This window comes from Callorhinus ursinus, unplaced genomic scaffold, assembly GCF_003265705.2.
Source record: "Callorhinus ursinus isolate GAN/ISIS: 27379988/994484 unplaced genomic scaffold, GSC_fseal_2.0 scaffold3, whole genome shotgun sequence".
NCBI lineage: Eukaryota > Metazoa > Chordata > Mammalia > Carnivora > Otariidae > Callorhinus > Callorhinus ursinus.
In genome coordinates, this window is record NW_027397065.1 from 87,500,082 (window position 1) to 87,527,240 (window position 27,159).

Genomic DNA, 27,159 nt, shown 5'->3' on the forward strand with positions numbered 1-27,159 from the left:
TCACCATTTCCTCTAGGGTCATAGCAGCAGCGGGGAATGCACAGGGCGGAGGACCTTGGAGAGGAAGCTCGGGAGATGCTCACGACTGAGGCAAAGCTTTGGGTTTCATGTTTCTGGAGGTGTATTTGCTCTACCCCAAATCTATTTTCCACACTTCCATGGCTAGCGCTGCAAAACATGCTTTCCAGTATTATGATCCCTGAGGTTGAAGTAATCAGTCTCACGTCATTCCTTCTCACTTGTTGCAAATGGCCAAAGACCACAATGAATACTGAGGATAGCAACATCTGCCATTTACTGCGGGCTTGTTTTAAGCTTTAAAATGGGGGATTTTAAAAATCAGATGTGGTAAGACACAGAGACATAGAAAAGTCAAGAAGGAATGCGTTTTTACCCTCCACCCGAGCAGTAAGAGCCGTGAGATGCCTTGTGACGCCAGGTGAGAAGCACCTGGTCAATCAGAAGCAGAGGGAATGAGGGACAGAACATGGACAAGAGTCTCTCTTGTGGCTTGGATGGGAAGGGCAAGGCAGCGCAGGGCGGGCAGGCTTAGGAGCGGCCAGTTTGAACAATGACAGCAAGCCCCGGGGCTGTCTGTAGTCATCTGGTACCCGGGCCGGGGGTGACTAGGGCAGGTGGACACTGGCCTGGGGGATGGGCCACCAACAGGGGACGGGGTCGGGGTGTGGGCCTGGGACAGGTTGGCAAGTGCACTTTACTGTCTCTAGGAACTGGCTAGCCTACAGGGGGCAGTTTCTCTGGGGACAGCAAGCCCCCAGATGTCATAACATCAGCAAACACAGAAAATAAAAGGGCATGATTAATACAGTGCCTCCGCTGTGGTGGCCATTATTCTAGAGACTCTATATTAACTACTGCGGGGCCAGCATCCTCAGGGACAGAAAAGTGAAGGGTGGGTGAGGAGAAGTATGTGTACACGTGTGTGCATATGTGCCCCCAAGCAGACGGCGGGAGGGGAGCGTCCATCTTACTCTGCTTGCAAGCCACTCCAGTGGAAGAGAAGAGACGCAGCCACATGAACACCACTCTCCAAGAGCAGAAACTGCCTTTGTTTAAGTGGGGGGGAAAAGAAGGCAATTGCATGGCCTCCTACTACCCCAGGGAGGTAGGCAACAGAACAGTGGCTTCTGAGGGAGGTGTTCTGGTGATGGTGATGATGATAAATATTTTTTTTAAGATTTTATTTATTGATTCATGAGAGACAGAGAGAGAGAGAGAGAGAGAGAGAGAGAGGCAGAGGGAGAAGCAGGCTCCCCACTGAGCAGGGAGCCCGACGTGGGACTCGATCCCAGGACCCTGGGATCATGAGCTGAGTGGAAGGCGGGCGCTTAACCGACTGAGCCACCCAGGCGCCCAGTGAGGATGAATATTAATATTTTTTGACTGCTGTCAGTAAACAAGAAGGCATACATGTAGATAAAGACTAGCTCCTGCATGGGGTCGGGCAAGCTTTGACTTCTCTGACACCAGGCAGTATGTCACTGCCAATGGGATGAAATAAGCAGAGAGCAGGCTCCTAGGAGAATGAGCTTAGAAATTTGGGTGGTTACCACTTTTTAGCTATTATGAATAATGCATAGTGCTGCCATGGACATTTATGGACATTTTTTTTTGTGTGGACATATGTTTTCGCTTCTTTTGGGTAGCTACCTAAAAATAGAATTGCTGGTTCATATGGTAACTCTATGTTTAATCTTTTGAGGAATTGCCAGATTGTTTTCCAGAGCAGTGTCCTCATTTTATGATCCCCTCACCAGTGTACGAGGATTTCAACTTATCCACATTTTCAACAACGTGTACATTCTGTCTTTATGATTATAATCATCCCAGTGACTGTAAAGTGATATCTCATTGTGGTTTTGATTTGCATTTCCCAGACTGCTAATGACGAGCATCTTTTTTATGTATATATTGGCCATCTGTATATCTTCTCTGGAGAAATGTGTATGGAGATCATTTGGCTCTTTTTAGCTGGACTTTTTTGTTTTTTTTATTACTGCGTTATAAGAGTTCTTTCTATATTCTAGATACCAGTCCTTTCTCAGATATATGGTTTGAAAATACTTTCTCCCATTCCATGAGCTGTCATTCCCACTTTCTTGATGCTGTCTTTTGAAGCACAAAAGATTTCAGTTTTGGTGAAGTCTGGTTTACCTATTTTTTTCTACTGTTTTTCTTTCAGTATCATACCTACGAAACCCAGCTTAATCACAAGAGTTTATGGCCATGTTCTAAGACTTCTATAGTTTTGGCACTTATGTTTAAATTGCTGAACCATTCTGAGTTAATTTTTTTATATGGCGTGAGGTAGAGATCCAGCTATATTCTTTTGCATGTGGATTTTCCAATTGTCACAGAACAATTTACTGAAGACAGTATTCTTTACTCATTGAATTATCTTGGCACCTGCATCAAAAGCCAATTGATTATAAATGTGATGGTTTATTTGTGGGCTTTCAATTCTATTAAATCGATCTATATTTCTCTCCTAAGACCAGCAACACACTTTCTTGATTCCTATATTTTTGTAGCAAGTTTGGAAATCAGGAAGAATGAGTCCTCAAATTTGTTTTTCTTTTTCAGGATTGTTTTGGCTGTTCTGTGTCACTTGCAGTTCCGTATGAAATTTGGGATAGCATTCTCAATTTTTACTTATTCTTCCCCCTTTGTGGGCTATTACTGTTGTGTACAATGACTGCACATAATTACTGCGTTCACAGTGTGCTCTACATATTCCATCTATATATGTCACACCTTCAATAATACCTTCAGTAATTATTAACGTATACAATTTGATGTCTTTTAAAGAAACTTTGAAAAGAACATGTATACATTTATAGAGTTTGTTATTTTTATCTTAACCTAAGTTTCTTAGTTGAAAGTTGTTTTTTATCTCTCCGTACTTTGAACGTGCAATCCCGCTGCTTTTTGGCCTCCATTGTTTCGTATGAGAAGTCAGCTGTTAATCTTACTAGGATTCCTCTATAAGTGATGAGACATTTTTCTCTTTCTGCTTCCAACGTTTTCTCTTTGTGATTGGCTTTTAGCATTTTTACCGCAATGTGTCTGGGTGTGGATCTTTTAGTATTTATCCTACCTAGATTCTTTTATATTCTTGGATTCACTGAATTTGGGAAAATGCTCTTTATTGTTTCTTTGAATTTCTTCCTGCTCTTTCTCTCTTCCCTGTCTTCTGGACTCCCAACAGGCTTATGTTGGTGCACTTACTGGTACTCTACATTTCCCTGAAGCTGAGTTCATCCTTCTTGATCCTTTTTCTCTCTGTTCGGCAGTTTGCTTGTTATCCCCTGGTAACTATGGTCAAGTTTACGGATTCTTTTTTCTGACAACTCAAATCTACTGTTCATCCACTTTAGTGGCTACTTAATTTCAGTTATTGTACTTTTAATTCCAGAATTTCCACTGGCTATTTTTGAAATTTCTATCGCTCTAATGACATTATTCTTTCTTTGATGAGACATGGCCATCACATCTTCCTTTACTTGTTTTAGCATTCTTTCCTTTAATTTTTTGAGCATTATTTATTATAGCTATTTTGAATCTTTGTCTTCTAAGTGCCAGTGACATAGGGATAAGCCAAAATTTCAAATTCCTTCCTATACTGGTACTTATTTTCTATTGAGTGATAAGGACTAGGGATCATCAATCTATGACCCCTGGGCCACATCTTATCTCCCACCCATTTTGGGATGACCCATAAATTGAGAATGGTTTTTACATTTTTAAATGTAAAGTATATGTGACTGAGTGTGTGTTTGTGTATGTGTGTGTGTGTAACAATACGCCTTCTGATAAGAACGGTGGCTTGATTTTGCCACTTGGTCCACAGAGCCTAAGATATTTACTGGTTAGTCCTTTACAGAAGAAGTTTGATGATTTCTGTTGTGACAAAAAGCAAAAGAGAAAAAAGAAAGAAAAGGAAAGGGGAAAAGGAGCAGTTGGTAAGTGCTGTGAACAGTGGCGCAGAGCCAGGGAATGAAGAAACTCGGCCATGTTGTGTCAGACCGCACGGTCATGGGGTTAACACTGCAGTAAGGAAGGCTGGGAGCAAAGGAAACATGAGTGTCAAAGACATTTTGCAAAATGTACTCAAACTGTTTGAGGAGAAGTATAAGGGCCCCATGCTCTTAATGTGAGGGGGGGAAAGTGGTAGGATATAAAGCTGGAAACTCAGGGCCAGATCTTTTGGGGCCATGTAGACCAGGGTGACAGCTTTACATTCTAATCCCTGGGGTTAAGATGAGGAGTAACACCATCTGTTAGACTTTTTTTTTTTTTTTTTTTTTAAGGCTTAATGTGGATGCTGTGTGGTGAACAGCCCGTGGGCGGGCAGGGCATGAGCAAGGAACACTTAGGTAATGCTGATGTCCAGGGAGAAGGATGGCAGTGGTGTAGGTGGTAAGGGAAGGTGGGGTGTCCTTGAAGGCAGAGCCAGTACCATTTGCTGGTGGTGCTGATGGATGTGAGGAAGAAAGAAAAGGCAGAGTCCAGCACAACTCCTCCTGTGATTCTGGCTTGAGCAACTGGGTGAAATGTTATGTCATTTACTGAGAGAGAAACAGGACAAACGTGGGTTTGGGGGAAATCAGAGGTCCTGTTTTGGTCATGTTATGTTTGAGAGGCTGAGTACACATTCCAATGAAAACATGGATTTGGTAGTTGGACTTTGAGTCTGGATTTCAGGTAAGAGATCAGAGCTATAGAGTCTTAGTGTACGGAGGGTTTTAAAGCCATGAGAAAGGGTGAGAATCCTCGGGAGTGAGTGACAGAGAACAGACGGGAAACAAACCCTGGGTACACACAAGTGTTTAGAGGTATGGACAGGCAAGGCTTCCTGCAGAGTCCTCCTCACATTGACACACTGCGTGTTACATTTCAGCTCCCATTCCTCCCCAGAAATAAAGTGAGTATAGTTCCATTCCCTTCTCTGTCTATAAATGTGTATATAGTATGCAGCTTAGTAAAAGCTACATTTAGATGCTTCAGACTCTCCGAATGTGCTACATCTTCCATGCTTGAGGAAGCACAAGGGAGACCCCAGCTGCACCTGCTTTTCACTGACCAGGCATCCAGAAAGAAATACAGCGTCCACAGAACTCAAAATCCCAAGCTTTATCCTATATGACATCAGAAGGTAAACAAAGGAAATAATTTTCGTATCAAATGTTTCATTCCGTATCATGAAAATATTTGTAGCTCAGGAACGTTTTACTCAGTTGTTATCCAGATGAGGAGCAAAACAGGAAAATAATGTCACTTAGGCTTTTCATATTTCACAGTTATCATAATGTCTGATCAGAGGCCAAAGAAATTCCTTCAGTGAGCAGGTATCTCCAAATATTAAATGGATCCCACTTGCATGACACCGAGGCCATAAGGACAAAAACATTTTCTTAACCAGAGAGGTAATTTATAACAGATCACTCAAATTTATTAGACTAGTTTTATGTGCAGTAAATTCCAGTAGTGTATCTTCTGAGCCATCATGTTTTGCTTAAGCCACAGCTATGAGTGAAAAGCCTTTATCCAATTCCACTGTTTTCCAGAACCTGACAGGAAATCTTTGTGCTTATTAGAATGGCAGCAATGGTTCTCTTCACAAATTTAAAATATTAATTTTTTTGCACATCAAATTTCTATTAGGTGACACAAATGGTTTTAATTCATTTATCTATAGTTACATTTTTCTGCGTTTTATGACTTGAGACTAGTTTATTTTATATATTGCTATATATTTCAGGTCTCACAGTAAGTCCATTTTTCTGTCCCTCCGCATTTTACTTGACAAAGATTTTCTTAAGTTATTAGGAGACACTGCCTTTTTCTATTGCTAGGAGACATGCCTTTGTGAGTGCTCATTACCTGAAACCACTAGAATGAAGAATGCTGATGCTCTTGGGCCACCAATTGATAATATTCATGGTAGGATATATTTCTAGGCTAAATGATCATAGTATTCTTCCTTGTACATGCAAAAACAACTCTTCATGTAATGCTTTGCTCTGAAGAGTTTCTTGTAATGATTATGCATGAATATTTACAATTCACGAAAATAATTAGGCAGAATAGGCGTGATGTGCCATGAGAAATGAACACAGGATAGAAACCAATGTCAACAGATAAGGAGTGAAAGCTGCATGAAAACACCTCAAAATCATAGCCAGAATTTAAGTTGCAGTAAAAAAAAGGAAAGAAAACCAGTCATAGAGTCTTTCTTTGAAGGTTTCTGAGAGATTGAAAATAATATTAGAAAAATGTAAAGTCATGGACCATTAGGCTGGCAGGAAATCTATCGAGGACCAGAACCCTCATTTTACTCATGAGGAAGATACAGCGCAGAGCACTGAAATCACTCTCAGCATTGTGTCTTTCCCCTGGGCTCCTCAAGAGAAGGAGAGGGAAGGCAGAGGGTCTGATTATTTGTCCCTTTGCTATGAATTTCAAGTCTGAAATATTTTGATGCAGAAAGAAAAAGAGAACTTCAGGAAACATCAAAAGTCAAGGACAGACTGACCTGCAGGAATTAGGAGAGGATTCTTTGTAGATCTTTAAATATTTCCAAAATTTTGCAAATAATGGTGGGGAGTGAAGAGAAGGGAAGGAGGCCAGTTGTCTAGCAAAGCCCTGGCTGGTTACAGCCTTCACTCTCCATTCCTCTTCAATTTCCTGTATTTGTTATTTTCTTAAATGTTAAGAAGTGTCTTTAAAAGCACAGAAAATTTCCAAAAGTTTACGTTGGGGCTTTTTATAACAATTAGGGCATTTCTGAGTGTTCATACAATAGGAGAATCTCTATGCAAAACCACCAATTCAGAACTCCAGGAAACCAGGAGCCTGTGAGGTTCACTGTCCACACAATTTCCGCCTCGTGGCTAAGAGCCCACGTGCGCTGCGTGCTTGCTTGCAGAAGCCGCTCCAAATCTCTGACATACACACTCCATCCCCACAACAACCCTATGGGGCAGATACTACCACTACTCACATTTTACACACTGGGAAACCAATGAACCGAGAAGTTTAGAAACCAATCAACCCATGCACCAACCAAGCAATTAAAACGAAAAATACTTGTCCAGGGTCGGTCACATAATCAGGCAGAACTGCGTATGCTGGAAGTTGCAAGGCACATTCAGAATTGCAAAGGACAGGAAGGTTTGCTCAGGGAGGGAATTTGGGTTAGAATGAAGGTGCTGACCTTTCCTGAATATACCAAACTTTCCTACGGCTACTTTTTCCAGGGGGAAAGCCGAAGATTGAAGGCATCGGGAGAAGGACTCTGGGACACTGGAGGTGAAGGCAAACACTCCCAAGAGCAAGTAACTCCCAAAGGAAACCTGTTCTTGAGTCTTGCCTTCAGGAAGCCTCATGAAATTGCCCATCTGCATTAGCTTTTGCTGAAACCTCAATAACTGCCTGCCCTATGCATTTTGGACAATAACACCATGTGAAATAATTCTATGGAATGTGATATTTATGACATTTATAAAGAACTCGGTTCTCTCAGATGAAAGATGTTGCATAAATGCAAATATCAATAGGGCTGAGATGTATAATGTGCTGCAGGGAGTTCTCATTTTCACAGCTTAAATGTAATATGCACTATTTATCTGGTCCTTCCTACCTTTAAGATTTCGTTTATTTATTTATTTATTTGAGAGAGAGAGACAGAGACAGAGAGAAAGAGAGAGAGCATGAGCGGGGAAGGGGATGGCAGAGGGAGTGGAAGAAGCAGACTGAGTGCAGAGCCCTACGCGGGACTCGATCCCAGCGCCCTGGGATCATGGTCTGAGCTGAAGGCAGACGCTTCACTGACTGAGGCACACAGCTGCCCCTTATCTGGTCCTTAAACTGAGATTTTATTATACATGGGTGGAAGGAAAATATGAAACACTCAGTGTATTGAACTGCATAATTCAAGATGGCTTGTCCTTATAAAAGTGATGCCTTTTTTCCTTTATGCTGAATTCTGAATTACCATTAAAAGAGAGTTTTTCAACACATGATGCACTTTGATGAAGAGAATAATCTAATTTTCTCCTTTAATGTTGTTTGAAATTAAAAATACTCACTATGACTAAAAGCAATGGGATAAACCATTTCTTTCCTTCTTTTCTCTTTTTTATGTTGCTGTCTAGAAGTAATCATTCCATACAATAAGGTATCCATTATCCAAAACACTCCCAAGCTGAAATCATCTGATTTTTAAAATATTAGAGTTTTGTTCTTCTGGCTGTTTTAATTAATAGTTCTAGTCTTACGTTAGGCAACTACAATTATTTAGTGTTATCTTTCAAGCTTTACCAGTTCCTTGGCTCAGGAAGTTTCTCTTATTCCCCGCCTTTTTCTCTCTTTTATTTGAATTCATTTTTTTTGTGTTTCACTAGAGGAAATCCTAAAATTGCCATGGCCTGGCACACGTGTGGGGTTGCACTTTCTGAGTGCACGCATGCCCACAAGTCTTTACTTCAACCTCGTTGATGAATGGCGATTTGACTTGGTGTACAGATCAAAGTGCAAAATACTTTTCTTAAGTATTCTTAAGACTTTGAGCTGTGTTTTTAACATCTGGTGTTGTTTATGAGAAATGAAAATCCAACTCTTATCCTATCACACTTAACCTAGGAGTTTTTTTTTCCCCCCTCCATTCTAGAAGCTTTTAGGGTTTCTCTCCTCATCCTTAGTACTAAAATGTCAGCAGCACAGAGATGAGTCCATATGGATATTTGGAGTATTTGTTGAATAAACAAAGATTCATGCTCATAACTCAAATGTCTTTATCAATTCCTCATATAAAGAAATGTCTCTAAATCATGACTTAAGAGTAGATAGGGATAAAGATATTACTAGAAAGAAGGTAAAGTATGTGATTAGGAACCTGTTCATTGGTAACCATGTAACCCAAGAGAGCCATCTTCCTTCCCAAAGCTCTTACACAAACTGGACCCTCACTGGGACAGCCTTTGATGTTTTCTGTTGTCACCATTTCCTCTCTGTTGGCTGAAAAAGTACCCCCTAGCCGTTATGGCTTGGAGGCTCTTTCTTTTAAGGACTTTGAAGATGAAGATGCTGGCTTTGCTTTTATCATCACTCTCGGACATTTCTCAGTGAAGCCTGAACCACATCAAATGAGCCTCAGCTATCCTTCTGCTCTAATATAAAGTGTCAGCTACTTTCTGGGCACCCACTTTAGGCCATTTGGAATTGAGAATGCTGAACCTCCACCCAAGCATCTGTCTCCCAGAAGCCTGAGCAATTCCCTGGGAGAGGGATACTATGCGGGGAGCATCAGAGCTGGCTCCGGCTTTGCAGGGCACAAGTGACATTGCAAACATGCATGGTGGCGGTGATTTTCAAATTCCTCATTCCTTCTACTCAAGGGGTGCTCCTGGGAAGAAAGGCTGAACAGGGAGCAAATACAGAACTTTCTCTGAAGCATCAGAAAAGCAAGTTTTCCAAATCCTTCCTCGGCTGGAGCATTGGATTAGCTATTATTTTTCATGAGACTGAGAAAACAATCCAGCCCATCATTCCCTAGTTCACCAGCAAAGAGAGTAAGAGATGAAATGATTGAAGCCATCATTCTCTAGAGAAAATACTCACAAAATACCATAATTTTGGTCTCTCCCTCTCTTTTTTTCTGCATAATATGTTTGATTTGGCCTTTCTAGGCTTCACGCTCACATTGCTTATTTCCCAATGAAATAAAATTATGATGTCACCAAAGGCAGAAGACAGTAGCTATAAATGCTGATTTACATGGGAAATGATGGAAACATTTTTCATGAAAGCATATAAAAAGCAAACTTATCTTAAGGCAAGTTTTAACTTTTTCCCCCCATTATTCATCGGCAACTTTGAGAGATCTGTCACTTCTCTCTCCTGTGGAATTTGTCACCTTTCATGCTCATTTCTATCAGCTGATGAAGTACATTGCTCTTCAACGAAAGGATTTCCCCATGTTTTTCAATAGAGCATTCAAAATCCCACTCGTAACTTTTCAGAAAGCTCACTCATTTGGGAGTGTCACATCATCATGGCCCGAGTTTTGAGTGCTTCTTGATCTATCTGCCCTTTTCAGAGCACAGAATCTGTGGTTGACATTCATCTTGGCGTACAGACCCACTCTGTGGAACACTCACTCCTAAATATGCCCCTGAAACATTTTCCCCCAAACTTGTTAATAAAATTCGCCAGCAAAGGTCTGAAATAGTAATTATGTTAAGTACTGTACTCACTGATGTCAAAATCTAACACTGTTTCAAAGATCCATTATCCTGGGGCGCCTGGGTGGCTCAGTCAGTTAAGCGTCTGCCTTCGGTTCAGGTCATGATCTCAGCGTCCTGGGATCGAGCCCCATGTCTGGCTCCCTGCTCAGCAGGGAGTTTGCTTCCCCCTCTGTCCCTCTCCCCACTCATGCTCTCTCTCTCTCTCTCAAATAAATAAATAAATATCTTTAAAAAAAAGATCCATTCTCTCATAAATTGTCACCACAATCTATCCATGAGCCAAGTGTTTCATCAAAGTCTAGTTTAAATGCATGTTCTTCAGGAGATCTGGATCAAGTTAACAGGCTGGGGTGATTTCAAGCTTGTATTTTATCTTTGACATCGTAATTGGGTTGTTCATAACACACACAAAAATTCTGTCTGCACACTCCTTCCTGGAAGGCTATATTGATCACTTCCATGACAATGAAGCTAAGGTAACCCAAGTTCATAAAAATATATCAGCCAAAAACACACAAGAAACTTTTGGGGACAGGAATATGGGCCTGGGAGAGCAGCGAATGGCGCATTTTTGCTGTTTATCTTTATTAATTTTTTTTTAAGATTTAACATGAATGCTGACATGATATAAATGAGCCTAATAATGAGAAGATGCATCTGACAGTGTCAGGGTTCATTCAAAGCAGTCACGGGGCACACAGTGCTCAAAGATTATACCTAACCCACAAAGAATTCAGAAGAGATAGAGAGGGAGAATCATGAAGGGTGAATCAAGACAGCATAAGAATAGTCCAGAGTTAATCAAAAGGCATCCAAAGTGTCAGAGGACATGGCTTTGGGACCATTAATAATAACACAGTTAAACTAATTATTTCTAAGTACATATATAATTAATAATTGCACTACGAACGCCGAAGGGAGAGAGAGTGGGAACACTATATTGATGTGGTTTTTTTTTTTTTTTTTTCCAGCTGTGTTTAAGTGTGCATATCCTTGCCTACTCCATGCAGGGGACTGTACTAGGTTCCAAGAATATAAAGAAAAATAATAAAATAATAGACAGCCCTTGCCACCAAAGAATTCACAGTCTAGTTTCATGATGGCAGGAATGGGCCCCAAGTAGGCCTCTGAGAGGGATGATGATGATAGTGTCCCTGGGAAATGAGCCCCAGAGTCACTTAGTCTGACAATAAGCTTGCAGGCAGCTGCCCGGATGGCTGCCACATTCTGACCCCCAGGGGCCCAAGCACAGGCAGGGTCACTGGGAGGAGCTCAGGGCTCAGGCACCTGCAAGGCCCCCTCACATATGCACCCTGCCTCATGCTAAGTGTGTGCTTGGTGTTCGGTCCTCCAATCATTGGATCCTGTCCTGGAGCGAGAAGGTCCACATCAGTAACTAAGCCTTGTCCAAGGGACGGTCATGTCCTTCAGGGCTGAGATGCCTGGCGCGGCCAGCCAAGGTCATCAGATTGGTCTGAGCTCATTCCACAGTCAACGAATAAATACGCATGTTTTGATTCTATAAGGCTTGTTTAGAAAACCAAAGTCTTAATATCTTAGAGCTCTTAGAGCATCGGGCGCACACACACAGTCAGAAAGGTGCCTAAAACAGGATGGGGGAAAAAAGGAAAGAAGAAAGAAAACATCAAGAAAATTCCATTTTGTGGCCAAAACGTTATTCCCTGGACTCTCTGTTTTCCGGACAGTCGCCATGTGCGGGGATCAGGGAGCAGCAGGAAGAACCTCTCAGCGCACCTGCTGTGGCCTTCAGAGTTTTGACCTAAGAAGGTGGTCAGAGCTGAATTCTGTTGCTCCCTGTTTCTGCTTCTCAATTTTTGCCTAGTCCAGTCCACGGGTGGCTGACTGATGTTTATCTTCAGGTGAAATGCCGAGCCTTGCTTTTTCCATTCTTACAGTGGATTACACTTGTAGGAAAACTACCCAACGCTGAAACGTTCAAGCCCTGGGCAGCGAGCCTCCCAGCAATAAGGTGATAATGGCACATTCATTGATAAGCGATTGTTCTTTTTATTTTTCCCCCAAGAGGATAAATTCTTCTTCTTCTAACATTTAATCTTATGGTTTTACTTGAAAGTGTTTCTAAAACATAGTTAACCCACATTGAGGCTTGAGTTTTTGTCTTAACCCATTCTCTTTATTTTACCTACAGTTCTCTCAGCCTTTTTGTTCCGTTTCACAGTTTCCATATTGTTATTATTTGCCTATTTGCCTATTAAATAACTCTTTTTCATTATTTCCATTAGAGTTAAAACTGTTCTCGTAGCAATTACCAGATAGGAGTTCACATACACAATGGACTAGTGCTGTGACTAGTACTGTCATCCAGGAACACAGTTACCTTTCTGGAAAAATCAATCAATCCTTCTGCTCTTCCCTTCCTGGGAATCAGTGAGTCAGAATAAAAGCAAGACACGTGGGGAAAACTCGGTAATATGATACAGCAGAAACAACAGTCAGTGTATAATGTATTGGCAGAGATGCCATAGTCAGATAGGTAATACAACCCATCTTGGGTGAGGAAAACCTTGACCAAATAAACTGCTCAGCATTTTCTGGCTCCTTTTTATAGCTGCATATGTCAAAAGAGCTGTCATAGTCACTGAATGCCCTTCCTCACCTGCTGTTTTCTCCTTACCTGAGCTCTGTCATTTCAACCCCTCTGCCCAGGCCACTGGTGACCGCCATGTTGCCAAGACTGGTGGTCCACCTCTTTGACACTCCTTCCACGGTGACTCTTTCAGCACTTGACTAAGTTGACCACTGTCCCCCTAAACTTTCTCTCTTGGCTTCTCTAGTTTTTCTCCTATGCAAGTGACCTTTCTCAGTGACTTTGGCTGACTCCATTCCTTCTGTCCTTTCTCTAACATTGATGCATTTTGGGGCTTGGCCCTGAGCCATTTTCCTATTTTCTAATCACATTCTCTCCCTAGAGGAGGATCTCATTTAGTCCTTTAAATCCCAATTATATGTTGATGACTTCTAAATTTGCATTTTTTGATCCAGATCTTATTTACAACTACAGCTTGGCATCTCTCTTTGGACATATCATACGTATTTCAAAATTAACTGTTTAAAACTCAACTCTTGATTTCTACTCCACCCCTACCTCCAATGAATATTGTTCCCAAAGACTTTGACATCTTATAAGTGACACACCATCCATTACCCAGTTGCTCAAGTTCAAAGCTTATGAATCTTTCTTGATTATTTTATTTTTCTCTCATCCAACATCTAACTCAACAGCAATCCCTAACCCATTTAATTTCAAAATATGCCCTGCATCTGTCGAAGCTACTCTTATCTCTAGTCTGGACTACTGTCAAAGCTTTTCCCTCTGCTAATGTTCCTTCCTCCTCCACTCCATTCTCCACCAGCAATCAGAGAGATCCTTTAAGAATGTTACCAGTTCATCTCCCTACCTCACTTAAACCCTTCAGTGCCTTCCCATTCAGTATATGATAAAATCCCAAGTCCTCAACACACCTTGCAAGGCCCAGTGTGTACTCAGGCTCCTGTCTCCCTCTCCGACTCTCTTCTTTTACCTAACTCTCCCACTGACCTTTATGTTCCTCAAATGGGACAATCTGTTTCCTAACTCAAGCCCTCTGCAGGGCTGCCCCCTCTGTTAGAGCACTTTCATCGCGTTATCAAAGGGCTAAGCCTCCCGTAATACCCGTATCAGCTCAAATGTCACCTCCCCAGAGAAACCTCCCTGATGGCCTCACTAATGCGCCACTCACTCTACCTTCCCCATTATGCTATGTCACATGAACTCGTTCTATCTTCTAATCGAACTTATGCACTCAGCAAGTTATAGTTTGTCTCCTGTCACTGGAATTTAAGCCCAAAGAGAACAGGGACCTTAAGCCTTAGCTATTATTCTATTCCCTGGGGTTAATCCCTTGGCACATAACATATAATCAAAGATAAAACTGTGAAGTAGGAGTTTTGACAGATAGGAGAAGTAGTGCCTCCCAGTCTCCATAATTCTGGATTTAATGGAAGTATAAATGTAAAAGCCACATTTTAACTTAATAGTTTATGCACAGCTTTATGTGCACATCATTATCTCAAATGCTCCTCCTGTTTCACTCCTGTACATATCTTCACCTTTATGAAAAATATAGATCTCTGGAAGGAATTTTCACATCCAGCAGCTTACATATATTAAATGGTCCCTAATATATAAACAGGTTAAAGGATTCTTTCAGAAAAGCCCTAGAACAAAATTTCCTAAACCTCTGAGGACATTCAGACAACCTAAAAAAAATAATAATCCAAAGAATAACGCTTTTGAAAACACATATACAATTAACAAAATTCTAAAATTTGTAAGTCCTAATTTTTAATTTAGTACAAACATCAGTGGGTGCCTCAATTCAGTAAGCACAATGCTAAAGCCATGTGAAGTGTTTTCATCCATGACTGTGCTCATGGTAGTAAATTATTAAACAGGTTCAATAACTTTAACATTTCAAATCAGTCCCATGTTGATAAGTATAAAGTGTCTCTTTTTCCCTATTAACAGTTAAGTGGCCCATCTGTGGTTTCATCTGCAAGAAGAAAAATATCATAGAAGACTTGACACTTTGCCTTTGATTTTGGAGTAAACCTACATTTTCTCCGATATGCGATAAATACCAGAAGAATGGATAACGCAAGCAGAAGGACTGATTTTGGAATTCCTTTCTATTGGGCTTACTTTTCTCATATCAAATGATGTAGAGCTCTCTTGAGTCTTTCCACTAGATTATCCTTTGCCTATTATATAATCTTGCCAGCATCAAAATATTGCATCACAGGGTATAAAAAGTAGGCGGTCTCCATGAAACACTAAAAATTCCCAGAGGCCAAAAATATCAAAACCAGATGCTCTCCTTAGGGTGCAACTTCTGTTTTCTGTGCTTCTTTTATATTATCAGCATAGATTAGCTTGGGATAACCTGGAGCAACAGAACTGTTTCCCAGGTGTTTCTCCAACAAGACAGGTGAGTTGCTTACCATAAATATTAGATGGGAATTTTGCTCAAGTTTCTCACATAGAAGAAACTTCTGCAGAGTTTTATTTCACCATTTAGCTTTTCTACTGTCATTATATAAGTAGACATTTGCATATATTTAATTCATTAAAAGAATCTCTGCTTGATTAATTGTTGTACCCTATTTTATTTTTTTCCCTTCAGAGCAGAATGTCTAACTTGTTAAAGAATGAACAAATAGTCGTTAATGCTATTTTTGTGAGCTCCTATTACCAATTTCCTGCGTTGCTGCTCTTCATTAGGCATGGGCATCTGACAGTGACTCCCATGAATCCCTCCTTTTCCCCTTGGTCTTGGATCTATAATTGTTGCTTTCTCTCTAGAGGAGCCAAAATACACATTCACAATATGGCCCTCATTGCAATCTTACAAAATATGTACTGATTTCAAGCACTTTAACTAAAGGACCTATCTGAAAATACTTCAGGCTCATTATAAATATATTTTTTCTGGGAATTGATTTTAATTTCTCATTTGAAGGAACCTGGTAAAAGGATCATGGTGAAATGCAGCATCCTGAAATACCTTGCCCTGGAATTTCTCAATAATATCTGAGCATCCTGAGAATTTAAGTCATCAATATGAGACAAAATGGTGCAAGCCATGAAAGTAATTCTTGAACTTCAATCTGATGGACTCAAATGGCAAACACTTTTGAGGATAGCTCTTTCATGAAACCATCACTCTTCATTTTTTCAACTTTCAAGCAGAAGGTAAGCGTGATTCAATCTTTCACTAATGAGTACTGAGAATAAGGTGGTGATAAACCTCTATGTGAGCTGTGACTTCTCCATCAACAGAGACAATGATATCATCTATCACTTAATACAATGGAGGAAAGTGGTGACTAAGAACAATGTAAGGTATGACTTCATCAGGGAAGGGATACCAAAGAAAAACTACACAAGTGACTATTTAATAAAATAGAAAAAAAGCGGGCACACAAAAAAACATATTTTGCTGGCTGGGACAAAAGCGTAGTTAATAATCTTTGATGATGCAAGAGCCTGAGCAGAGCCTGCATATCTGAACCAAACTGCGCACAGGGTGTGATGTTGTGAGAGTCTCACGTTCTGCTACCTCTACTGGATGCACCCCCCGCTACCCAAAGGTCTTGGGTAACATTTATAATAACATTTACTGCTTGAATTATTCAGGAATGGCACTGAGAAAGTCTCACTGGCTGGGACTCTTGTTGGGCACTTTATGCCCAATTTGGTTTCCTCAAGAAGCACATGCTGTTGAGATGTCTCTGCGTGGACTCTGACTCTCAGCTCCTATTGAGGTGACGGAAGCTGGGGGAAACAATGAGCCCTGTAACATGAGCATCCAGGATTGCCTCACCTCGTCCCTTCTGTGAGCGACAAGTAAACTTCTGAAGGAAGTAGGAAGATGACGCTGATAGAAAGAGTATCTGGGGCGATTATCCAACTATGCCAGCAGACAAAGCAAAACATTTCTCTGTTCCATTTGTTCGCCTCAAGGAAGAATGAAGTCTGCTGAGGAGGTAACTCTGGGGATGGCACGGCCGCATTCAACCCTCCCTCCTGCCACCTCAAGCTCCATGGCTTGGTCCGGGTGGCAGCTGGTATCTCTTGCTTAATGCGACTGCATCCGAGTTATCAGAGTTCCATGGCAAGACCGGCGACTGAGCACTTTCTTAACAGGACACCATTTTGGGTTTGACCAACGTCACACTAAAAGAGAACACAACCTTACGTCAACTCAGGCGGTCTGCCTCCAGAGTGCACCCTCTTCTCGGCCCCTCCAACACTCTGTGGAAATAAAGCCAGAGACAGACTCCACACTGTGGCCCCTCATGTGAGTGACCTTCCATAGAACTTCCTGACACCCTCATGGATGACACATTGCTTATCTGTGGCAGTGCATTACCTAATGATCAAATCAGATACCCATTTGGTATCGCCTTATGCTTTCTTCTTTAACCAGTGATGATAAACAACATAGTTAATTTAAAAAAAAGTCCTTCATACCTGGGAAAATCTCCAGCTAGCCTATGCTCAGAGATCATTCCAACAAATCTGCCACAGAACCAACACGAAAGGCAAAAAAGCCACATTTACGTAAAGGCAGAAAAAGCCACACTTACTTACTAGCTGAGTGATCGTGTGTAGGTAATTTGGACAGTTCCTTTATCTGGTTGAAATAGGATAAAGGACTTAGGTCATCGAGCTGATCCAGAAATAAAGAAAGATAATGGCCTTGAAAAGAGGACCCCATCCCGTGATTATGTCGCCTTACATGCCAAACAAAGAACTTGGCAGATGTGATCAAATGAAGGACCCCGAGATGGGGAGATTACCTTGGATTATCCTCATGGAGGGAAACAGTAGGGCTAGAGGGAGAGAAGAAAGCACAACAGACAATCAGAGGGTGAGAGAGAGAGAGAGAGAGAGAGGAGAGGGGAGGGGAGAGGAGAGGAGAAGAGAGGAGAGGAGAGGAGAGGAGAGGGAGACTAGAAGAGTCTATGCTGCTGAATTTGAAAACAGAACAATGGACTAGGGGTCATGGAATTCAGGCAGGCTCCAGAAACTTGAAAAGGCAAGGAAACAGATTCTCCCTCAAGCCTCTCAAAGGTTAGCTCATGAGCCTGATTTTGGACTTCTAACTTCCAATGATGAGAATAAATGATTGTTCTATTTTAAGCCACTACATGTGTGGTAATTTGTTAGAGCAGCCACAGGAAATGGATACAATATACGTAAAGTACTAAAGAGACTACCTGGTACATTACAAAGAGTCAAAAAAACAAAACAAATAATTCCTTCTTTTCTCCTTTCCCTCATGAAAACGGACCAAATCTAGCAGCCCAAATCTAAAACCACTTCAACAACACTTTTCCTGGCATCTTCAAGGACTTATGTAACACAATCTGCAATGCCCTAATATGACCTGCTATCATACTAGGATAAACATGGATGCGTTCATGATCTACCCAGCCATGAACACAAAAGGACCCGTTACTTATTACACTGAAGTCTGCACAGAGGAAAAACAACTAGTCCCCAAGGAGAGCCAGGAAGCCTACTGGCTCCCTACCCCATCCCCTCCCCGCCGGGGTACAGATCCCGGTTTACCGGGGGCTGTCTGTGCCTGGCTTGACCGGTGCTTTCCACTGGAATGCATAGTCTGTCTTATCCAATCTATAGCATGGTTCCAGATGAAGGGAGGCCACGTAAAAACTCTCTGAATCACATTAGTTTAAAATGAAGACAATATATACATGGAAGAGGGTTTATTTTCTTTCCATTAAAAAAGCAAATCCAGTTTTTATGACTACAGAAGCAAAATTTATTTCCACTGCCCATGCGGTTAGGAGAGAAAGTTCTTGTTTTGCTCTGAATCCAGCTCCCATCAATTCCAGAGAGTCTATTACAGACTCTGGGGAAAAACACTTGCTGTTTTCTCAGCTTTGATAAAGAACTTTCTATCTCACAGACACAGTGCTCAAGAAACGGCTGTGCCGTTTCTTGCAGGATTGAGACTTAAGACAAAAGTCAAAACTCCCTGAGAATATACCTTCTAGCCCCAACTGTGGCCTTGATGCTAATGCATTACATCTACCACCCGGTAAAAAAAATCATAGCTTTTAGTGTTTCTCCGTGAGAGCACTTTCACGGCAAGAATATAACTCTGCGCAAGTCTCTGTGAACATTTTCATTCTCTCCGCTCCCCAAATCTCACAGCACAAATACTCACTTTATTCAAACATGGTTTTTAGTCTCTAAAAATTCATCTCATTTGCATCTAGGGAAAATACCACAATATCTGAAGAAAAGAAAGCAAAGAGCGGAGCAAGGCTGAAAAGGTTTCAGAATTCCTAGACACCTCCCAACAGCTTCAGCTGCTACAGACAAAGCAGGGTTGTCAGCGTGGGGCTTGCTGGGCTCACCTGAGTTGGCTTTCCTCTCCACGGCGTAAGGTCAACGCTGGGCGACGCTGTGAAACAGGCTCAGGAACGACTAAGATGGCGGCTGCTCAGCCAAGATGGCGGCTGCGCAGCCTCTCGGAGCATCAGCTCCCTCTGAGGCAACTGCCCATGTAGAATACTAAAATAGATGGCACTTATTTTATCCTTATGGATGCTGAAGCAAATTCTTTTGCTCAGCACACACCCTGGTCCTTGAATGAAGCACTTTGAAGGACACTGCTGTTTACCATAGTGACTATGGATGAAGCAAAGATGGTCAGGAAGTGACATGTGGAACCGTGTACCTCAGTTTGGTGTGTGGCTGTACCAGGACCCACTGTCTCAGGGGCCGACCCTCCGTGTGAAGAACACACAGATTGCCACTGGCTAATTTGTATATATTTCCTTATATCTCTCAGATCGTGTGTGCCTGATGTTATTAACTAAGAGAAGTTTTTGTTCCCACTTAATTACAAGCCAGTCTGAAGAAAGAATGAGCATTCATTCTAACTCTAGAAACACATTTTCCAAAGCCCTAACAAGAAAAGTACCACGTTCTGCGCACCAGACCCTGGGAGCAGATTCCCAACTTCAACAGCAAAACACATTTGTGGTATGAGATTATATTTTATTAAACATCTTTACTACAAGGTCTTCTTCTTCTTTCAAAGTGTCCCTCTTCTCTTTACTTATTTTTTAAAAGGTTCCTTTGTAAAACGCTAGTAAATGCCCTTATAATGCCTTATAACACTCTCACAATGGCCCCACCCACAAATTCTCTAGCACACAGGATGCCACCGCTCTAATTCCGGAGCTACTAAGGACACCGTGTGGCATCGGACAAGTTGGAAGCCACTGTGAAAGGCTGACACTGGGTTCTGGTTGCTCAAGGACTCTTGAGAGAAGTATGTAGTGCAGATGAGGTCAGTAGCCTGACTTACTGCTTTTGTCAGAGCTGGTACTATAAATATTAGGTTATATAATCTGTCTACTTGGAATGTCAGTTCCCTCAGCCTTGGTGCGATTTTGAAGTAGATTTTGGAGGTGATGGAACAGAAAGTTAAATATGTCTGTCAGGACCATCCTGATAGAGTCCCTGCTGTTTTTTGAAAAAGGAAGCCATCTATCCTAAGACATCGGGACTCTACAGAGAAAACAGTCATGAACCCTAAGGGCTGCTTGTTGAAACTGTGGAATTTTCTAGAACCCAGATTTAAAATACTACTGAACATAGGTAAATGAAAACATACTGGATAATGGTCCCAAGTTAACAACTGTCTATACTTCTTTAGGTTGAATCCAGAGTTTGATATGCATAGAAATCAAAGAACTAAACATTCGTCCCTAAATACCTTTGCTATACATGCTATAACAGAAAATGCTTCCTTTTTAAAGATTTATTTATTTGAGAGAGAGAGAGAGAGAGAGTGTGCAGGGGAGGGAGGGGCAGAGGGAGAGAGAGAGTCTTAAGCAGACTCTGTGTTGAGCACAGAGCCCGATGCGGGGCTCGACCTCACGACACTGAGATCATGACCTGAGCTGAAACCAAGAGTCGGACACTCGACCGACTGAGCCCCCCAGGTGTCCCCACAAGATGCTCTCTAAAAATTAACTATGAGATTTGGTAATAATACCAGTGAGAATGTGAAGTTCACAGCCACACTCCTAGTGCCTGGAATCACTCCTGACAGGCGCTCGCTCAGTCAATCTTTGTTGAGTGAATGAACTGAAATCCCTGTTTTCAAAAAGGAATTCGATCATTCTTCTTCAGTCTGTACATGAATAAAAGTCTAGCATCAAAGTTTAAAGGATGCTTTGTCGCTGCCACCACCCTGATACGCTTTGGTGAAATTCTGTAGAACGGACGAACTCAGCACAACTGAACAGATAATAATGAAGCATCTTCTATGTGCCAAATGCTGACTGGTACAGCCTAGGCCCCGTGATGAGTGCTCTCAGAGAGGTGGGGTGGGGTATTCACAGAGGGGCCTGCTGCCCGTCACCTTTCTAGGCGGGAGCTGGGTTCCTGGTGACAATACACAAAGCCAGGAATAACAAAGCCAGTCGTGAGCTGTCCCGCCATCGCCTGCCGTCTAGCACGTGAGACGGGGCCCCGTGTGTATTTACGGTTCCCCCTCCAAAGCATATCTGTTTCCTCTGCTCTCCACCATCCTTGACGACACCAGGGCTTGGCTTGCCACATGTCCTCCTTCTCTTCCTCTCACTTTTCCAATGCTTTGCCATAACCCACGTGTGTTTCCATGCACATCGGTCACCACAGGACAGCCCCCGTCACGACAACGAGCTCCCTGCTGGACCCTCCACCCCAGCTCCTATCACCTCCCTCAGGGACGATTCTGGTTACTTCCTGCCATGTGGACAATAGGCGTCGTGGGAAGCACTGTGCGGCACAGAGGGAGGAGGCTCAGATGTTAGCTAGGGCAAACGCTGTAACAGAGCACTGTGCTGTCACCAAAAGCGGGTGTCAACAAAGCGTTATTATTATTATTATTATTAATTATTACTATTACTGGAACGTCCCCAGCCACGTGTTGATGGCAGGTGGCATGGTACTAGCATGTGGGGGGTCCCGGGGTCACTGGGTCTAGGTCTGCTGATGCCATCCCTGAGCATGGGCAAGCAGAGGCTCCAGATTCTTCCTGAGGCCCATGATGAATGAACGGCATGCTCGGTATTAACAGAGAAATGCATTTTACCTGCTGACGCTTTTCAAATTCCAGTTTGATCCGAGACTTGATACAGTTGCACGTGTCCTGATAGGTCTGCTGCAGGGCAAGCTCCATGAGATGCTTGTGGTAGGCTCCCGCCAGGTTCCCACAGATGAAAATGATCACATTAGCCAGGATCTAAGAAGACAGAAAGAGCCACTCAGGAGGGCGAGTGTTGCTAACTCGGGAACACAACAAGCACAGAATGCACATTAGCACCAGCAAGAGATGACTCTGCGGGAAGTCAATTTCATTTGTTTCCAAACTCACATTTTTATTTGCTTAAAAGGAACAGCTATTGCCTTCAGGGATTCAAGCCCCTTCTTGGATCCATGCCCTTTGATGGATGACTCTGCAGTCCCTCGCTTGTCTTGGGGCTGAGCCATGTGATTTGCTGTGGTTAATGCAATGGGCAGGGGGTAAATGAGTGCCAGATCCAGCCCAGACTCAGAAGGCCTGGCATGTTTTTGGGTGGCTCTCCTGTGCTTCATGAGAAAGAACATGCTCTGGCTAGCCCGCTGGTCCCAAAAAGATGAAAGACCCATGGAACAGAGCCAACCAGACAGCCCACAGTTTACTCTTGTGTGTCACTGGGATTTTGTGGTTGTTACACAGCATTATTTCAGTAATAGGTGACTGATCCAGGCTGTTCTCACACCAAAACTGTACTCACTGAGTCTGGGTGAGTGATAGCCCCTATTAACATCTGTTTATATAGGAATATGGTAGACTCTCAAACCATATAAATCACTATTCTTTTGACGATAAAAAGTCAGGTCCACAAAAATTTGGGGGGAAACAGAAAAATTCAAAGAAAAACTAAAAAGAACCTATAATAGTCCTGCCCTGGAAGAACGCCTTGCTGTCCACATGGCCTCATCCCCACTCCATGTCCCTCTGCATTCTCCAAACTATTGCCAAACTTTGTTTGGCCAAGACCTCCATCTTGTTCCAATAGAACCGAATTCATTCTGAATGCAGGGTTTTACTTTTTTTTTTTTTTAATTTTATATTAGATCAGATTTTTTTCAGGTCATAATCATTCTATGCCAACAGAATTCTGAATGCTTGGGTAACATTCGCTTCTATGACTGCGCAATAATTTAGTTTTATTCATACTATTCGACACTTACTTTATTAATATTCCTTGCACTGGCATACTGCAACAGTGATCACCGTGACATTAATGCTTTGGCTTCATGCTCCATCTTCTCCTTAGGTCGATTAGCGAAGCACACTGAGTCAAAAGCCATGACTATTTTTAAGTTCTCGTTACATATTGGGAAATGGCTCCAAGGAAACACTCCACCTATACTCTCACCCACAGCCGGGGGCATTGTCTTTTCAGTGTGTCCTCCTGCCCAGCACACTATTCACACAGAGCAAGTGGCAGTGATGTATAGAACGGACGTGTATGCATTTCACTCTTATGTGTTCAGGGAAAGACTTGCAGTACAGAGGGTGGGTGGCTGCACCTGGATAAAGCGCCGCATCACCCCCTCCTCCACATGACCTCATGTCTCACCAAATAGGCTTTTACAACGAAGGCAGGACATCAGCTTCCAGAAGCCCTGCATTCTTCCCTGAGAACCTCCCACTAACATCAGCTTGTTGCTGCTCCTGACTACCTGACTGGAGAGGCTGGGAGAAGGATCTGGACCCCACGAGCCAAGCTTTTGCCCCTCTCAGTGGGGCCCTCCCTCATCCCCTCTCTTCTCAGCCAGCTGAGCCTATGGACCCTCACACCCCAGTGCCGGGAGCAGGAGGAGGTGGGGTGATCCAGGGGAACGGTGTCACGTCCATGTGGCTCAGAGCCAAGCCACATCTCCCAACAGCTGTAACGGTAGCAAAGGGCATATCCTGGTCCCCATCCACCTGCTGGCTTTGCCTCACTCTCCGTAGGTTCTGAATACAGGTGGAAAACAGGGCTCCTCGAGCCCCGGGAAACCCATTTTGGGGACGGAGGGCAAAGCAGGACAGTGTTAGACATGGGAAGGGTGATATGATGAGCTTCCCTCTGTGAATAAACAGACATTCCACAGAAGTGGGGGAAGGGCTGCTCATACCAGAAGGGCCTTCCAGTTGTCCATCAAGCCCACAGATCCTGGAGGCGGAGAGCTCCTACAGCTCGCCCTCGCTCTCACAGCAGCCCCCGAAAATGTCCTTTTAGGCAACCCCATCCTCCTCCCGTAGAACGGATGATTCAAGTATTAACTCTGGACACTGCTGTCTGTCTGATGTGCACACAGGGGATGTGCATATGTGATATGTTTGTCATGTGCGCACGCAGTATCTGTGTACGAAGTGTGTGTCACGTGTGATCTGTTCGCGTGATACATGCATGTGACACACACGTACCTCTGATACGTCTCTGGGTGCCGTGTGGGATGGACTGTGTCTATGGTATGTGGTTTGTGTGATGTCTGTGGACAGGCTACGCATGTCACTCTACACGTCACGTGTGGCTCTGCGTGACATGTGCGTGTGCCGTGCACATCTCTGGTGTGACAAATGACGTGCATGTATGGCACGCCCGTGATCTGAGTGGGAGGCATGTGTGCTGGTGCTGTGTAAGTGTGAGCACCAGCCCAGAGGGTGGGAGCAGCAAACATTTCTAACTGCAGAGGGCTCCCGTTCTTGCTTGCACCCATCACCTCTGTGAAGGTCAGTTACGTGAGCACAGGGGTTCGCTTGTGAAATCCTGGCTCCCACCGGAGAAGGAGGCCTCCTCTGGCTGAGGGGATCAATTTCAGTGTCCTGCCCTCCGGCGCACTGTTAATTCGGCCCTGCCTTACTCTGCTTCTGCAAAATGACCGTCTACTTCGCTAGATTCTCCCAACTTCGTCACTGCTGGATTTGCTTTGAAGGCCGGTGCACCAAAGAATGCAGACAATGAGGAAAGCCAACACAAACCAGACTGCTCAGAATTCGAAAATGCTATCTCTTTCCTTATTAGGTACAGCTGAAACAATAACTTAAGTGATTATCTAGGGGAGATTTTTCTTTTTCTCCTTAAAAAAATGCCTTCAAAGCAGAAATGTCAACATTTTAGGAGGCGGGTTCCTCCAAAATGAGAACCAAACATAAGCAACAGAGCCCAATGACGCCATCAGCTGTCCCCGGGAGCCCCCTCGGCAGGGTGCGGGAACGGAGCCCTTCTCTGCAAACCCAAAGCCACCCACTTGGACGGTGAGTCCTGCCTTCTACTGAGGATCCCCGTTATCTCCTCTGAATCCTCCTGGGCCCCAGAGTGGGGCAGGTGTGCTGTGGCCCCATGGATGGGCTGCCCCACCCCGCAGTCCTGCTGTCGGGGCTCCTGTGGTCTCTGCCAACCCCCCCCCCGCCACCTGATGGCGGAGGTTGTGCGGCCCCCCGGGGGGATGCAACCAGTCGACCCCAAGTTCTCAGCTCCCACTTGAGCCACCAATTCAGTGGCGTCCATTGCGCACAGGCAGCTGCGTGGGGCCCCTTTCGCAGCAGAACCACGGGCCCCGAGTGTCACAGCTCTTTATGACTGTAGTCACTTCTTCCCACTCACAGGGATGGTGAGGTCAACAGGCCGCCTCGCCCATCCGGGAACAACCAGGACACCTGCTGCACTCCAGCACTACCTCCCTGAGCAACTGTCACTGGGCCGTGTCACCTCCTCCTCCAGCTCAGGCCAGCATTCGAGTGGTCACGTCTGGACCACACTCGCAGGCTAAAGCCGGGGTCTCCTGCAGGCCCACTGGGCCCTTGCCCACTGCAGGTGCGGTCACCAGGCAAACGCTTCCTGTCTACTAGGAAGCGCCCCCCCATACTATAAGGGGAGCCTGTTGGTCCGAGGACAGAGGGGGCTCCTGAAAGACCAGTGTGGCTTCCTCGGTCTCGGCCTGACACTGCGTGTTGGCAAATCTGCACTGTCCCAGAACCGAAGGAAAAGCCAGCTTGTGGGTCATTCCGGATGTTGCACTGCTTCAAATGACATGGAATTGCAACACTTCCTGGCTACGGACAGGTGGAGAGAACGTATTCACCAACTTTTATTTGGATATGCAAAGGGAAATGCTTAAGAAATAATAACTAATAAATAAAAAACTAAGAGTTTTAATGTCAAGTCAAATATGGTATATTTTTTTCTGATGGCAAAAATTAATTAAATTTTCTGATACCTGGTTTCATCCCGAAATACGGTACTCTTTAAGATTAATAGAACTGGCCCCAGCATTTTAATAACTACAGAAATTGGGGCGCCTGGGTGGCTCAGAAGGTTAAGCGTCTGCCTTTGGCTCAGATCATGATCCCAGGGTCCTGGGATCGAGCCCCACATCGGGCTCCTGGCTCAGCGAGGAGCCTGCTTCTCCCTCTCCCTCTGCCTCTCTCCCTGCTCATGCTTTCTCTCTCTCTCTCTCTCTCTCTCTCTCTCTCTCTCTGTATCTCTGTGTCTCAAATGAATAAATCTTAAAAAAAAAATAACTACGGAAATTTACAAATGTGATTGATGTCCTAAAGCACCTTTCTTGCAAAAGGGTGCATTCACATAATGATTTTGTATAAAACCCAGGGCACCAAGGAAGTGATTCAGTTAAAATGGTCTTTTCAAAAACAATATCACAGCATTTTATTTTCCAGAAAACTGTTAGGCAGAACACATGATGAAAAACCCCATTTTCAACAACGTTGGATTTGTTTTATAACATCAAACCATCGTGATGCCTTCTTTTATCTCGTTGCTCCATTTAGCTACTTTTGCATCTGTCAGAGAACAGGAGAGGGAACATGGCCTCCCACAAGATGTCTTGGAAGAAAACAATTTGTTGAGGGTGAAAACATCAGCGAACAGTTTACCCTGAAAGGTCAAACCGGGCCTTGAAGGATCCAGGATGAGTGCAAGCCGTGTGCCGACAAGACGGTCAGCCCGGCCGCTCCCCTCTCCCCACCCGCGCCCCATGTAAGTGGGGTCATCCAGCAACGCTTCTCAGAGATTCTCAGAACTGATAAATCCAAACACACCTTGCATCTTTTCATCCTCGCGAAAGCCCAGAAGATAAAACCACCAGGAGGATGGACAAGTTTTATTACTTCATTTTATAGGCAAAGAAACAGTCTAAAAAGTTAAGAGATTGGAGGGCAGGTCCCCATGCAGGCGAGGCTCTCAGGATTATTCCTGTCCCATCCCACACTGCCCCAGT

General features: G+C 43.5%; 1 protein-coding gene across 3 annotated transcripts in view; it reads right to left on the reverse strand.

Moving 5' to 3' along the window:
- The window catches only part of ADCY2 (adenylate cyclase 2), a 412,639-nt gene that overhangs the window by 182,026 nt on the left and 203,454 nt on the right, over positions 1-27,159 (reverse strand). For all 3 annotated transcript variants that reach the window (XR_012377669.1, XM_073891097.1, XM_025867481.2), the window contains exon 4: positions 21,977-22,126. Coding sequence is in view for 2 of the 3 variants with exons in the window: in XM_073891097.1 (XP_073747198.1) it covers positions 21,977-22,126 (150 nt within the window). In the remaining variant the exon portion in view is untranslated. The remainder of the gene's footprint in view (positions 1-21,976; positions 22,127-27,159) is intronic.